A 13,702-nucleotide genomic window follows, 5' to 3' on the forward strand; every position below is an offset into this window, starting at 1 on the left:
TGTAAATTCCACTATCTACACTAGAAAACAAAAAAGGGGAAAAGAGCGTACACCTGTTATTGTGTGGCTATAACAACTAATGTCCATATTACCATGCAGTCCCTGCTTTAACTGAACGGTGCCCATCTATGGGAAAAAACAAAAGAATGTTTCACACCGACTTGTAGCCTATTTAATGTTTTATTAGGCTTTAACAAATCAAAACTCTTTTCGGGACAAACAGGACAGGAACTGCTCCGAACTGTCCCAAATTTTTCAGGACGTCTGTTAACCCTACTTATAGTACAGTAACTGTGATTGTTGTTGTGCTTTGAGGAATGCAAGATGGCAATCCAACTGACATTTTGCGCTGTATTCAAGATTGCATGGCTCGATGCGAGAAGCTGTAAGGCATTACTCTTGTCTGCTTCCAGTGTTTGGAGAGACTGCAGAGAGTGCAGGCGACACAACCAGTGGTCAGTTAAGATCCTTGTCATGTTCACACAAGCACATACATTTCTTCACAGAAACGTGAGTGCACATTTTCTAATATTTTACTTCTTTGCCTCAAAGGAGGACCGATCCTGCACAGGAGCACCAGGAGTTCCTGGAATGTCTGGATTGCCAGGAACAAGAGGAGAGACAGTGAGTCTGTGACTGTTTTTTTTCACATACATACTGTTAATTTGATATGAAAGTGTATGTTTGTCCTAGTATGGTTATCTAAATGACTTCACAGAGTTTAGGATTAACGTTCTTTCTTATATTTCTATTACAGGGCCCACCAGGAGAGAGGGGCCAAGCTGGAATACCAGGAAACATGGTGAGGCTTTGTCAGATGTCAGGATTCTGTAACATATCTCTCTCTTTTTGAACCATTCCAGACAGCTCAATTTAACTCCTATTTAACTCATACCTGACTATTTTGTCATGGCTTGATTTAAGTACCCATAAGCAGGTTTATAAAAAGGTTTGCTGATATTCTTTCTAACTTACCACTCACTGGTGAAAAAGTGTTTGAGAGTTATAAAGTGCATTCTAATCACTCCCTTAGATTAGTTTGTCAGTACTTCTGTAATTTTTTTGTTTAATTTCAGGACAGCACCACTGGGTTTTGTATCATAGCTTTAGATTTGAAGTGACTTGAGAGTAGTCTGCGTTTCCATGATTTCACAGAGCCACCTACTGGTCTCAGTGAAAATGTCTACAATGAGGCCCAACACACTTAACCCCTTAAATACTGATTTATAGATACGCACACTAGCTCTCCTGCAGTGCTTGTAGCATTCACTTCACTGTCAGGAACGCGTTCAAACCTGCTTCATCCAGAGGTGTGAATTGGTTTTATTTTCGTCTCAACTTATTTTTAAGTGCACCTTTCACTGTTTTCTGTCTACAGGGACCTCCTGGTTTCCCAGGTCCTCAGGGCCCATCTGGTTTACCTGTAAGTTTTATTCACACTTCCAACTTAATTCTTCCTCTCTCTTTTAGTTAGTGTAAGACGTTTTCACATCCTTTAATTAAGTACAACTACAGACATACTTACATTACAATATACAGTATATGTCATATACATATATATATATATATATATATATATATATATGAATGTGTGTGTGTGTGTGTATATGTGTTTTTCCTGAAATGTAGAGGTATACAAATAGCATTAAAAAGAAATAAAAGTGTAACATACCACTCTATTTTTTGGCTTTTTCCAAATACGGGTCATCATCCCTTGATTATGCCATCTTTGCGATCTCTGCATCCTCCCTGCGTCTCTCTGTGGCTCTTTAATGAAAGTAGTTTCAGATGAGGAAACGGTTTGGGTGTCTCTTTCTCCAGTTGTTCAATTATTCCCCCGTCTAAGTGATGGAGAGTGGGACTGCTGTGCAGACAGAGCCCTCCCCCTCTTCCTCCTCATACAGATTTATTGTTTTAGGAGAATAGAGATGCTAAATGGATAAGCTGTGTGAGCGCTGCATGGAACCTATTTGCTGCGTAGTAGCAGTGTATAGCAGGTGTTAGGTTCTGCTGTGTGCAGCGGTGTGTCTGTGTGGACTGTTTGTGAGGGAGAAGGGAGAGAAGTGTGACCCTGCTGCTGAATATATTACTCATATTCAGTGGTGAGGAAGTTGCTCACTATGATCAGCTACTAATTAGTTTCCCCTCAATATGATGTAGTAATTACTTTCTCTAAATTACAACCCAGAGTAATTACTCTAATAACCAATCATACAACAAAATCTTTTTTCTCACAGTGATATCCTTACCATTTTCTGAAGTTCTGTTTCATTTATTTATTTATTTATTCTAAAAGGACATTCATCAACAGCCAAGCAGCTCATTGTCCCTCTCATTTGCCACCATTTTAAAAAAAATCCCAGTATCTCCACTTTGTGCCCAACTTCCATTGACATAGTTTTATTCACTCACATTTTAAAAAACTTCTGTCTTTGTTTTGTTCCAGCACTCATCTGTCCTTTCAGCAGCTGTTGCTAGGCAACAGTTCACACTCGCACATGCATGTTAATATTTATGTCAAAACACAGCATTCAAGATTCAATTAATAAACTGTGAAATATAGGTTTTCAATACAACATGGATTAAATCTGTTGATGTATAGCAGCGGTCAGTCTGTAATGTGATCACAATATCTTGCATAGTAGTCTTTTTTGTTTGAGCAGGGTCTTAATGGCATGAATTACGTAGTTTGGGATAGTTTGGGATTTTTGAATTTTTAAGTATGAGGTACTTAGTCCATAGTCAGTGTATTACCTGCAGTAGATGACGGTAACCATGTCCCCAGTTTGGAGAAGCAGAGAGTTGTACTAAATATAGCATACACTAGAACTGATATAGATTTTTTTGCATTGGATCTTTTATGTGGCTAGAATACATTACCAGAACATTGCTTAGCTTCCGTGCCAGTACAACTCTGCTTTTCCAAACTGGGGACACACTGAGCGCCATCTACTGCAAGTAATACACTAACTGTGGATAAGTACCTCATACAGCCCCAGTTCAAAAAACCAGAATCATCCATTTGATAAAGTCTACAGCTTTGGCCAAATATGCACCTGAATCTGTAACACAATAAGGGAGGAAGGGATAAAGATGAGGAAAGCAACATTTGGAAATCTGTTTCATTTGTGAATTGAATTCGCCAACCAACTGGACCAGTAAATGTTACCATCACAGCCCTAAATCATCTTGAAGGCTCATAGAGTTGTAGAACAGAGGACAAAATCAAATGTAGGTAGTCCCAAAGGGAGATGGCACAAGCCAGTTAGCTGTTCTGTCTGTTTGATATTGATTTGACTTGTCCTTGACTCATTTCCATCCGGTGTGGCGGGGGGGGGGGGGGTTTCTACCTGACATACATAACACATCCTCTCCTTCATTTTCTAATAATTCCTCATTCCCATCATCCTCAGGGTCAGCAGGGTGAGCGAGGGCCGCCCGGCGTCACAGGATTGAAGGGCGAGCAGGTGGGTATCTGCCAATCAAATTATAACATGTAAGAAAATAACCGCTTTTCTTGTTTGATTGATTTTATGATCTTTACCTCAGGGCCCTCCGGGTACGTCAGGGTATCCAGGAACCATGGGACCGCCTGGAATGCCTGTAAGTTACTCTCACCGCCTAATTATAAAGGAACTATGGGATTGACAAAATCCGACATTGATTAACAGTCCACAATGAATTTGTCAGGGACTGAAGGGCGAACGCGGGAGCCCAGGAAGCAGTGGTCAGAAAGGAGAATCAGTAAGTGTTAATATACAATGCATCATGCAGGTGGTGATGTATATCACTGGCTAACATTTTCTGCCCTTCTGCAGGGTCCTCCCGGTAACCCTGGGTACCAAGGACAGGCTGGCTCACCGGTTGGTGTTTCATCATAAATTTTTCTCAGCGATATTTAGAGCTTGACATCTTCATTTATCATTACAAACTTAAATAACTGAGAATAATGTGAGCCGTTCTGTGTCTGCAGGGCATTAAAGGAGACACAGGACCAGCAGGGCCTGTTGGTGCCAAAGGGGATCAGGTATGTATTAACACTGTTGTGCATACACCTAATACGAAAATGTGACTATTAGAAACAAACTAAACCTTTTTTATTTAAGGGTTTCCAAGGACAGCCAGGTTTCCCAGGACCACCAGTATGTAAATGTTTTACCTACTATATTGCAAGTTCCTGTCTTTGGAATAGTTGGTGTGACTTTGTATATTACTGTGTATATTTTTAGGGTCTACCGGGTCTTGCCGGCAAAACTGGAAGGGAAGGGGCCTCTGGGCTCAAGGGTGAAAAGGTGAATACAAATCCCACATGTAGCTGTTTCTTATTGGCATCTGGAAGTATCATTTGTTTGTACTGAAAAGTTCTACTTTCAAAGGGCAATGATGGCGCGCAAGGCTCTCAGGGACCAACTGGAGCCCCAGGCTCACCAGGATCCCCAGGGCTGATGGTATATGCATTGCTGTATATTATCAAAGTTTGACCCATTCCAACATATCTATGACCTGTATACTGTTCAGAATCTTCATCAGCACTTGCTGTCTGTGTTTGTAATGAAAGGGCCCCCCTGGCATTGAGGGACTAGATGGAAAAGATGGAAAACCGGGGCTGCGGGTGAGTAAGCATCACATGGTTGGTTTGCCCAGACACAAGCACAGTATCCAAACAGACACTGAGGTTATCATATAGTTGATTAAGTCAAAGACATGCATATATATATGCATATATATATATATATACACATACACAAACCATAGTTGGCCTTTGATACTGGATATTTTTTCATTGTCAGGGAGAAACAGGCCCTCCAGGCCCAGCAGGACCACGAGGAATCCCAGTAAGTATCACCTCTAACATCTACATGACCTATCTGATTCTCTTTCTGTCCAGTGCAGAAAACAACATGAATTAGGCATGAGAAGTAAATCCTGGATACTCAGTGTTAAATCAGATTTATTGTATCAATCATTATGAATAATTTATATCCATTTGATGTTGAGAAGGGTTAAAATCAATCTAATGTAGAGTATATGCTAAAAGTATTTGTCAACAGTTAGATGGTTGCAGAAAATATGGTTTTAATCCATTATGTGTTTTTTATGAGAATTTTAGCCATGTCGGTCGAGTGGTTCACTACCTCGGTCCAGACTGATATATCTCAACAACTACTGGAAGGATTGGAATTGTGTATATATATCCCAGGTCCCTAGAAGATGCATCTTGATTAGATTGACAATCAACTGACATTTTCTATGTCACCATGATGAGGTTGAGATTTTTGTTTTTTAGAGAACTTTTGGACGGATTGCCATGAAATTTGGGACATAAACCTGTGGTCCCTAGAGGATGAATCTTAAATCACTTTGATGATCCCCTAACTTTTCCTTTACTGCCACCATGAGGTTCACATTTGTGATTTTGAGCAAATTGTACTACTGGATGGATTGCCTTTAAATTTGATACAGACATTCGAGTCCCCCTCAGGATTTTTATTTTTTTAATAACCTACTGATCCCTTAACTTGTCCTCTAGCACCATCATCAGGTCAGATTGTTAGTGTGTCCAATACTTTGGGTTATGACCAAATACCTGTAACACTAATGACATTCTCATCATCCTCAGTGTCCTTTGCTAATTAGCAAATGTTAGCATGCTAACATGTCAAACGATATTTTAGCATATAGCCCAAAGTCCAAGCACAGCCTCACAGAGCAGTTACTGTAGAATGGCTGGTGACTCTTAGTCGTGTCAAAAATTGGAATCATTTAGAGATAAACGATAAATGTCTTCCTCAAAACATTCACATCAGCAATTCCCTCATTATTTGTCACATAGAGTAGCTTGTTTTGGTAGATACGGCATACTTCTATAAAGTGCATTAGAATTACATTGCCATGGCTCTCCTTCAGTCTCACAAACAGCAAACTTGTATGCAAATCAGTTTGCATGACTAAACCAATTTCATTGAAAGCCTAGTTCCCACTGGAGAGATGGATTTACAATGATGTGTGAATATTTTGCATTCTTGAGATCGTAACTTGACATTTTGGATTCAGAAAGAATGCATATGTGTAGAAAGGACAGGTCAAGACAGGTGCAGTCATCTTTACTCTTGACTTTTGTACTCCATCCTAGCCAAATTAGCAGGATCTAATGCTATTTCACTCACCTCACCCATGTTGGCACAATACAATAGCAAGTGCGATCATCACTGAGTTTTGCTAATGTTGTTAATGTCACAGGCGATATGAACCCATATGAAACATCTAAGCCTCCAATGTTCTTCTAAGATCTTTCTAACTTGCTGTGATATTCACATACTGTGGTCAGCTTCAGTGAAGAAACGAGTAGCTGCCTCTCTTCCTTTTCTATTTCTCTCACACACTCTCTGTATCTCAGTTTGTGTTCAACCCAAGAGCAGGTGTTCAGGATTTCAAAGACACGTCTGCCTGTTCTTTGGCAGCCTCGACTTTGTGAATTTTGATACTCTACCAATCTCATTCTCTTTGATGTCTCTCTTCAGGGATTCAAAGGGAAAACTGGCCATGCTGGCTTCCCTGGGCAGAAGGTTAGCCAACAACTCATTGCTTTACCTTCACACTATGTCTGTCTGTTTGTCTACTTATACTTGCTGTCTGTTGTTTGTGCATTAGGCCAAGTTTTATAATTGCCTTTTCATTACTTCTCTCATTCTTTCAGGGTGATGTTGGACCTGCAGGTCCCCCTGGACCATCAGGCAGACCGGGACATGAGGTTAGTATTTTTGTTTTCTATAATTACCCCAAGTTGATTTGTTTTGAGATTAGAAAACACAGTGATAATCAGCGCATGCAAGCCAAAAGCTACATCATAGTCAGTGTAACCTGGAGATCTCTAAAGGTGTGTGACCTTTCTAGGGTGATCCTGGTACTCCAGGAGCTATGGGTCGACCTGGACCCCCCGGCCACATTGTAAGTTTGCTGCCCTTTTCACCTTAAAAGGGTTTGATCAGTTGATACCATGGAATGTGTGTTAAACTTGAATAATGTGTGTGTTTACCTTCCCCATTAGGGCTCTACAGGTCCAGCTGGACCTCCTGGGCCTTCTGGTCCATCAGGAGTGGTAAGAAAAATTGCTCTGAAATATATATCATATTTTTAATGAACAATAAATGGATGATAACATCAAATTTACTGAATCTTTAACATTCTGAAGAGGAAAATGGGGTGATTGAGTAGCCAAATATCTGTTGGAGATCAGAATAAAATACAGTAAATAGTGAGCACTGAGCATGACAAATAATACTAACATGATGGTTAAGTGATTACAGAAGCTACGCATACTATAAAAATATTAAGAAAATACATAAAGATATGGTATCTTATATTTTAATTTAAAGTTAAAATGATTGTTCCTTAAGAAAGTGTTAAAATTATGAGCTATACTTTCACCAAAATTATATTTTAATGAGTATTTTTTCAATTTCCCTATGTTGCTTTTATGTTTGATGTAAAGCACTTTGAATTGCCTTGTTGTTGCAATGTGCTATACAAATAAACTTGCCTTGCCTTACTGTATATTGTTGAGAGAGCGAGGGGGTGAAACAAGACCCGACTGAAATTCTGTCCTGCTCTGAAATGTGCAAACAATAGAAAATAATCTGAATCTTTCCCCTTGTAGGGTATAAAAGGAGATAAGGGCCAAGCTGGAGAGAGGGGTCTTCCAGGGATGGGTGGGAACCCAGGACCACCAGGGCACCCAGGGCCCATGGTTAGTACCTCTCAACTTGTGCCCACTTCCAAATGTGTCCCCCAAAATGACGTACATTTAATTGAACGTCATTGAAACTGCTACCATACCAATACATCTCACTTGACCTTTTTTTCTCCTGACTTTGACTTTCAGGGAGAGCCGGGCAGTGACGGTGCTGCTGGCAAAGACGTGAGTAATGCCTGGGTGTGGTGTTTGTCCCCATTAAAGTGTAATCCATGTGGTGATAAGTATATTTCATTCTATCGATGGATATTTCTTTCTTGGGTTTGACAGGGAGTGGCAGGCCTACCAGGGGAAAACGGGCAGCCAGGTCAAAAGGTAAGCGCCGACTCAGGGTGGGAGAGTATATTATGTGAGCGTATGTGTGTGTTGCCCAGGCCGGGCATCAATCATCCATTACCTCTGCAGACCATCTGAATGCACCGAGATGCATCCTTTTTTTTTTGTTCCTTTTAGCTCAGAGAGACTAGGGCCGGCGCACTATGGTGCTGAACACGCTTGCTCTCTCTATTTCTGCCTGATCAGCACCTGCACTTAACAGAGTCATCAGTTCACCAACCCCCCGACCCTCCCTCCGACACCCTCCTTCCTCTTCACCTCACTTCACCCCTCTCCAAACTGGCAGCCAGCCGCCCGCTAGAGCCTGTTGGATCTCTCCTCAGACACAGGCTCACAGTACTGTAGGTGGATACAGTGATAAAGTTATTCTCTGCCTCTGGGATAATGCTATTAAGCATGAGGGGAGATGCTAGATGAGACTATTTGTCACGCTGACAGGACGGCATTGTCGGGGTTTTAGCTGCAGAGAAGAGGAGAACAGAGCAGAAAGGCAAGAACGGACTCCGCTATTCTTCTCCCTCCTCTCTATTTCAAAAGCCGCTTGTCTGTCAGTGACGTGTAAACATTAGACGTCCATTATGGGCTGCTTTGTCCTCGATAAATCACTGTCGCTAATGTAGCAGGGCTGTTCTTTGAGTGAAAACAATCCAAATGGTGGGCTCTGATGTGTTGAAAGTAATATAGATGTAGCCAAGCTTAAAAATTTTGCTTCTTCTTCTCTGAAATAGGGTTGATGATATTGCCCTTTTAATTCTAAAAATATTGTTTCATTTATTTGTTTGACATAAAAGCAGGACATAATAGTTAAGCATTTGCTTTGTGAGAGTTTAATAAGACGATTGATAACACTCTCATAGCTCTGCAGCTACACTGTGAAAAATAGCAGTAGTGGGAAACAACTAGCCACAACCAGATTTTTTTGTGTCTCATTTGTAATTAGTGAGCTTTAGAGGTGCTGCTGGGTGGACTTTGGATGGAGTTAACCTAACTGTTTCATAGTTGTTTGTCTCCATGTTAAGATAGGCTAACGTGTCCTGGCTTTAGCTTAAAATTTAACATACAGCCATGAGATTGATATCAATCTTAGTAACATGACTGGCATGTGACGTCTATAATTGACTGATGTTACGTGTGTGTGTGTGTGTGTGTGTGTGTGTGTGTGTGTGTGTGTGTGTGTGTGTGTGTGTGTGTCTCTCCCAGGGTGAGCCCGGGGCTGCAGGCCAAAAGGGTTCTCCAGGGGAGAGAGGTAGACCAGGGCCCCCTGGTGGTGGAGGTTACCACTCTAAGGATGCACAACCCATGATTGGGCCCGTCGGACCCAGGGGTGAGAGGGGAAGCCCTGGCTCATCGGGCCCCCCAGGGCTCCCGGGAACTCCAGGGTCACCAGGAAATGACGTGAGATGCAGTTTCATTACACTTATAGCACTTTAGTCTGATTTGTATTTTTTTGCAACTTTTAATCAGCTACAAATCATACCAAGCTTTGCTGTGAGAAGAGGTGATGCCAGAGGCGCTCACTAACTCCATCTGCTCTTGTAAATAATGAATTTTTTAATTATCTATCTTGATTAATGCTCGCATTTTTGTTTTTCTCTTCGTTTCTCCATTCTTACACAGGCAGTAGTCAATTACGATGAAATCAAGAACTTCATCCGCCAGCAGGTCATCAAGATCTTTGATGGTGAGGACTTGTGCTAATCTGTGGAAATGTATATTGTTATGTGAATGTTGCTGCTACAGTTTCTAGACTAGAGCAAAATTTTCTCTTCAGAAGCATATCTTTCTGTCAAAGAGTGAGTCAATTTCTCCTGGGGGACACCTATTCTCTTGGTCTTGTGGAATCATTGTTTTTATTGCATGTTTCCCCTCTCCAGAGAGAATGGCCTACTACATGTCTCGCATGCAGATGCCAGTGGAGATGGTGGCATCCCCAGGTCGGCCTGGGCCACCAGGGAAAGACGGAACGCCAGGTAATCCCGGGTCCCCAGGTGCACCGGGACTCCCAGGACAGATAGGCAGACAAGGTCGGCCAGGAGGCCAAGGTCCCCCAGGTGAGCCTGGTCGCCAGATATCTTTCAAGCACCGAAACTGTAAACTATCATGTGGTCTAAATGTGTGACTCTCTGTCTGTAGGACCACGAGGACCACAAGGAGAAAAGGGAGATAAGGGTGTCGGAGAGATGGGAGATGTAGGTCCCCCGGGAGCACCAGGTAATGTACCCCACTGGTCCATGGATCAGTAAGCAGTACAGTGGCAGTCATTTCGTTTGGGGCAATCATCAGTGATATGTTAGCAATTGCATTGTGAAATGTTAGTTTATCACATTTCAGCTATATTGTGTTGTTTAAAGCTATAGCTAATAGTAAGCAACTTTTGGCACATTTAACCATGTGCAGTTTTTTTGTTGCTCTTTTTTAGATGTTCAAACATTTGAATTGCAATTTCAATTACACTAAATCCCTTGTGTCACATTTTGTTGAGGCGCTTACATCTGCAACAATCTTCCACTAGACTAGTGCTTTATGCACAATCGCAAGCTACACCTGATGCTAAACCCTTCTCTGGCACTCATTACATAATGGACGCAAATTACTTAAATAGTTTGCATTTGATGTTGATTAGTAATTTGCCAGCATGATTGAATTTGAATAAATTTAATTGTCATAATTAAAATGGCCAGGCTAATTCATACCACCCAAATCAACATCTCAGAATCCTCAGTGATAATGGAGTTCATATCGTAGCTTTGGCTAAATTAGCAAATTAGCATCTGCAGTCACTTTATAGAGAACCAGAGAACAGTTTGTGTTGACAAGTAGTTTTGGTCGAAAAAGCAAGTGTGCTCACATCAAATGTTCAAAATAGATTTTTTTGCTTCTTTAATGTTCCCCTGATAACATTGTAATAACACTTATACTTATTGTATTAGCTTTTTTTGCTGAGAGCTAGATAGATACCAATGCCATGTCTGAACGGGAAACATGAAGCTACATACAGCAGCCGGTTAGCTTGACGTAGTGTAAAGCCCAAACAGGAGGAAACAGCTAGCCTGGCTTTGTCAAAAGGCAAAAAATGTGACTACCAGCTCCTCTAAAGATCATTAACTAACAAAACTGCTGGGTAGGCTACCTGTTTCTCCTTGTGAGCTAAGCTAAGCTTCTGCTGGTGTATCTTTATTTAAAGGAAGGATATGAGAGTGGTATCAATCATGTCATCCAACTCGTGGCAAGAAAGTGAATGAGCTTATTTCTCAAAATGTTTATCTATTTCTGTTTCTTTTCAATATTTTGTTTCTTTAATATACTCTCTCTAACGTACCAGGGCAGTGAGTCAATCATTACATTCCCTTTGTTTCCTTTGTTCTTGTAGGTGTCCCAGGCCCCCAAGGCTACGGTAAAATGGGACCACCAGGTCCAGTTGGCCAGCAGGGTGTTCCTGGTATCCCAGGCCCTCCGGGGCAGCCTGGGACAAAGGGAAATGATGGCCGGTGTAATCCGGGAGACTGTATGAGCCATCAAGTAGAGTACAGCCCCAAGGGCCCACCTGTCAAGGGCCCCTGGTAGAGGGCTAGAAGTGATGGAGGAAAGTGGCAGAGGGGACTGAAGCAAAGAGACTACGGAGAAGACAGAAAGCCAAAGACCGTGACCCAAAATTATTAAATCAGACCACAAGATGAAATAAAGGAGCTCCTTTGTTTTTGAATAGTATAGATTTACCCACACAGATTTCTACTGTTCTGGGCAAAAATCCACAATTTCTTTGTAACGGCCCCGCTGGAATGAGGCCTGCAAAGACACACCGGCAGCACGTTTTAATTGCATCATTCTTTTTCCCAGTGAATGCCAATTCATTGCTATATTACTGCCTCTTATTTTGGTGTCAACTCTTTTTTGTCTCACTGTGTTTCATTCCTTTTGTACATGTTCAAACTACCCAGGGGAGGTGACAAGAATCACAATCTGTATTTTCTTCTCCTTGATTAATTCTGGTTTCTTCGGTTTTTGTCATTTTCTTTGTCTAAGTCTTTGGAGGAGAATACACACAATTATTGTAGCACTTTGCTTCCACCTCTCATATCTTTGTTCCTTTCTCACAGAATCACATTCGGAGTGCATCCCATGCATTTCTAATATTCTGTCTCAGTGCTTGTGGTGTGATATATTAGAATTTGACTTCTAAGAGAATATCCCGAGAAATGTATTTCAGTTCTGTAGAAACAGATGCCAAAACCAGCATTCATAACATTTTTGATGGATTGACTGTTTTGTATATATTTATATTTATATATAGTGGCTTTTTATACTTTTTCAACAGATTTGATAAAAGGCAATCCGCATGGCAAGCCACTTATTTTTCATTGTCGATGGTTATAAAGCAGCAAAAGAAATGCCAAAGGAATATTGTTCTAAGGAATAATGTGTTCAGTAAAAGACAAAATATTTATGTAAGAAAACTGCATTTACACAAGAAAGCATATTGGCTTTTGTAATTATGTTGCTAAAGTTCACTTTGTGTTATTTTTACTCCGTTCATTTGGAAAATGCAGCCATTTTTGAGCATCTCATCTCATTGAGGATTTTAAAGTAGCTGTAATAGCCATCTGTCTGCTTCACCAGATACTTGTGTAAGAAAATATAAGGAATAATTGAGCCCATTCACCACAGGTACTGTAATGCAATACACTGAGCACAGCCACCAAACCCTCTTATGATTGCGTAAAGATAAAGAAAATATTCTGAAAAGCATCGAAACAGCTTTTTTAGTGTTACATGTTACTGTATTTTGGGGTTGATTTCTGTAATTTTTAAAATAATTTTTATATCTTGAAATCTATGGACTAAGCACTACTTTCTCTGTAGTTTAATCGCCAGTTTAAACTATGAGCTGTGGTCAGACTTGTTTCTCACAAGCTAGCCCTTGGGAAATGTTCAAACCCAATCAAATAGCTTTTCAAGCAGTCAGGCTGTGTTGTATCAAACACTACTCAAATCCAGTTGTCCTTCTGAGGATGGATTCTGAGACAGTGGCCCCTGGGCACAGACATACTAAAGGTCCCCCACCTCTTTAACAGAGCTGACTGAACTTCAGACTGAAGTTGTAGTTGCTTTGTGTCTCTTTGTAGTTGTTTTGTTTGTCTTTGTAGTTGTGTTGTGTCTCTTTGTAGTTGTTTTGTTTGTCTGTGTAGTTGCTTTGTGTCTGTAGTTGTTTTGTTTGCCTTTGTAGATGTTTTGTATTTTTTTGTAGTTGCTTTGTGTTTCTTTGTAGTTGTTTTTTGAAAAATCTGTATTTTCTGTGTCTTTGTAGTCGTTTTGTTTCTTTGTGGTTGTTTTGCATCTCCCTCTTTGGTCATTTTGTAGTTCTTTGATTGACTTCTCAACAAGAAAAATTGCTCAAACAGAGGCTTGGGCCTATAGGCCTGTGCTATGTAGGCTCGTTCAGTAATCCATCTGTTTTTGTCCATCAACTCTCCAGCCTGTGTTTATATTTCTGTACTGTCATTGTTGTCCAAGCCATAATGTGCCTTGCATATGTTGTATTATGGAACATTTGAGAAAAAAAAACATACATTTTGAATGCAAAATTGTGCAAGTGTGGTTGTTTTTCATTGCAAG

At 40.7% G+C, this 13,702-nt stretch overlaps 1 protein-coding gene across 5 annotated transcripts in view; it reads left to right on the forward strand.

Moving 5' to 3' along the window:
- col16a1 (collagen, type XVI, alpha 1) overlaps positions 1-13,671 on the forward strand; it is a 142,609-nt gene extending 128,938 nt beyond the window's left edge. For all 5 annotated transcript variants that reach the window (XM_046057865.1, XM_046057866.1, XM_046057864.1 and 2 more), the window contains 26 exons: positions 414-455; positions 553-624; positions 758-802; positions 1,379-1,423; positions 3,414-3,467; positions 3,550-3,603; positions 3,691-3,744; positions 3,819-3,863; positions 3,974-4,027; positions 4,107-4,142; positions 4,230-4,292; positions 4,377-4,448; positions 4,559-4,612; positions 4,791-4,835; positions 6,522-6,566; positions 6,698-6,751; positions 6,895-6,948; positions 7,049-7,099; positions 7,658-7,747; positions 7,883-7,918; positions 8,024-8,068; positions 9,290-9,484; positions 9,707-9,770; positions 9,964-10,140; positions 10,223-10,300; positions 11,460-13,671. In XM_046057865.1, coding sequence (XP_045913821.1) covers positions 414-455; positions 553-624; positions 758-802; positions 1,379-1,423; positions 3,414-3,467; positions 3,550-3,603; positions 3,691-3,744; positions 3,819-3,863; positions 3,974-4,027; positions 4,107-4,142; positions 4,230-4,292; positions 4,377-4,448; positions 4,559-4,612; positions 4,791-4,835; positions 6,522-6,566; positions 6,698-6,751; positions 6,895-6,948; positions 7,049-7,099; positions 7,658-7,747; positions 7,883-7,918; positions 8,024-8,068; positions 9,290-9,484; positions 9,707-9,770; positions 9,964-10,140; positions 10,223-10,300; positions 11,460-11,653 — 1,818 coding nt within the window. In that variant the 3' untranslated portion in view covers positions 11,654-13,671. The remainder of the gene's footprint in view (positions 1-413; positions 456-552; positions 625-757; positions 803-1,378; positions 1,424-3,413; positions 3,468-3,549; positions 3,604-3,690; positions 3,745-3,818; positions 3,864-3,973; positions 4,028-4,106; positions 4,143-4,229; positions 4,293-4,376; positions 4,449-4,558; positions 4,613-4,790; positions 4,836-6,521; positions 6,567-6,697; positions 6,752-6,894; positions 6,949-7,048; positions 7,100-7,657; positions 7,748-7,882; positions 7,919-8,023; positions 8,069-9,289; positions 9,485-9,706; positions 9,771-9,963; positions 10,141-10,222; positions 10,301-11,459) is intronic.
- Positions 13,672-13,702: the final 31 nt, after the last annotated feature.

The sequence above is a fragment of the Micropterus dolomieu genome, linkage group LG09, assembly GCF_021292245.1.
Source record: "Micropterus dolomieu isolate WLL.071019.BEF.003 ecotype Adirondacks linkage group LG09, ASM2129224v1, whole genome shotgun sequence".
NCBI lineage: Eukaryota > Metazoa > Chordata > Actinopteri > Centrarchiformes > Centrarchidae > Micropterus > Micropterus dolomieu.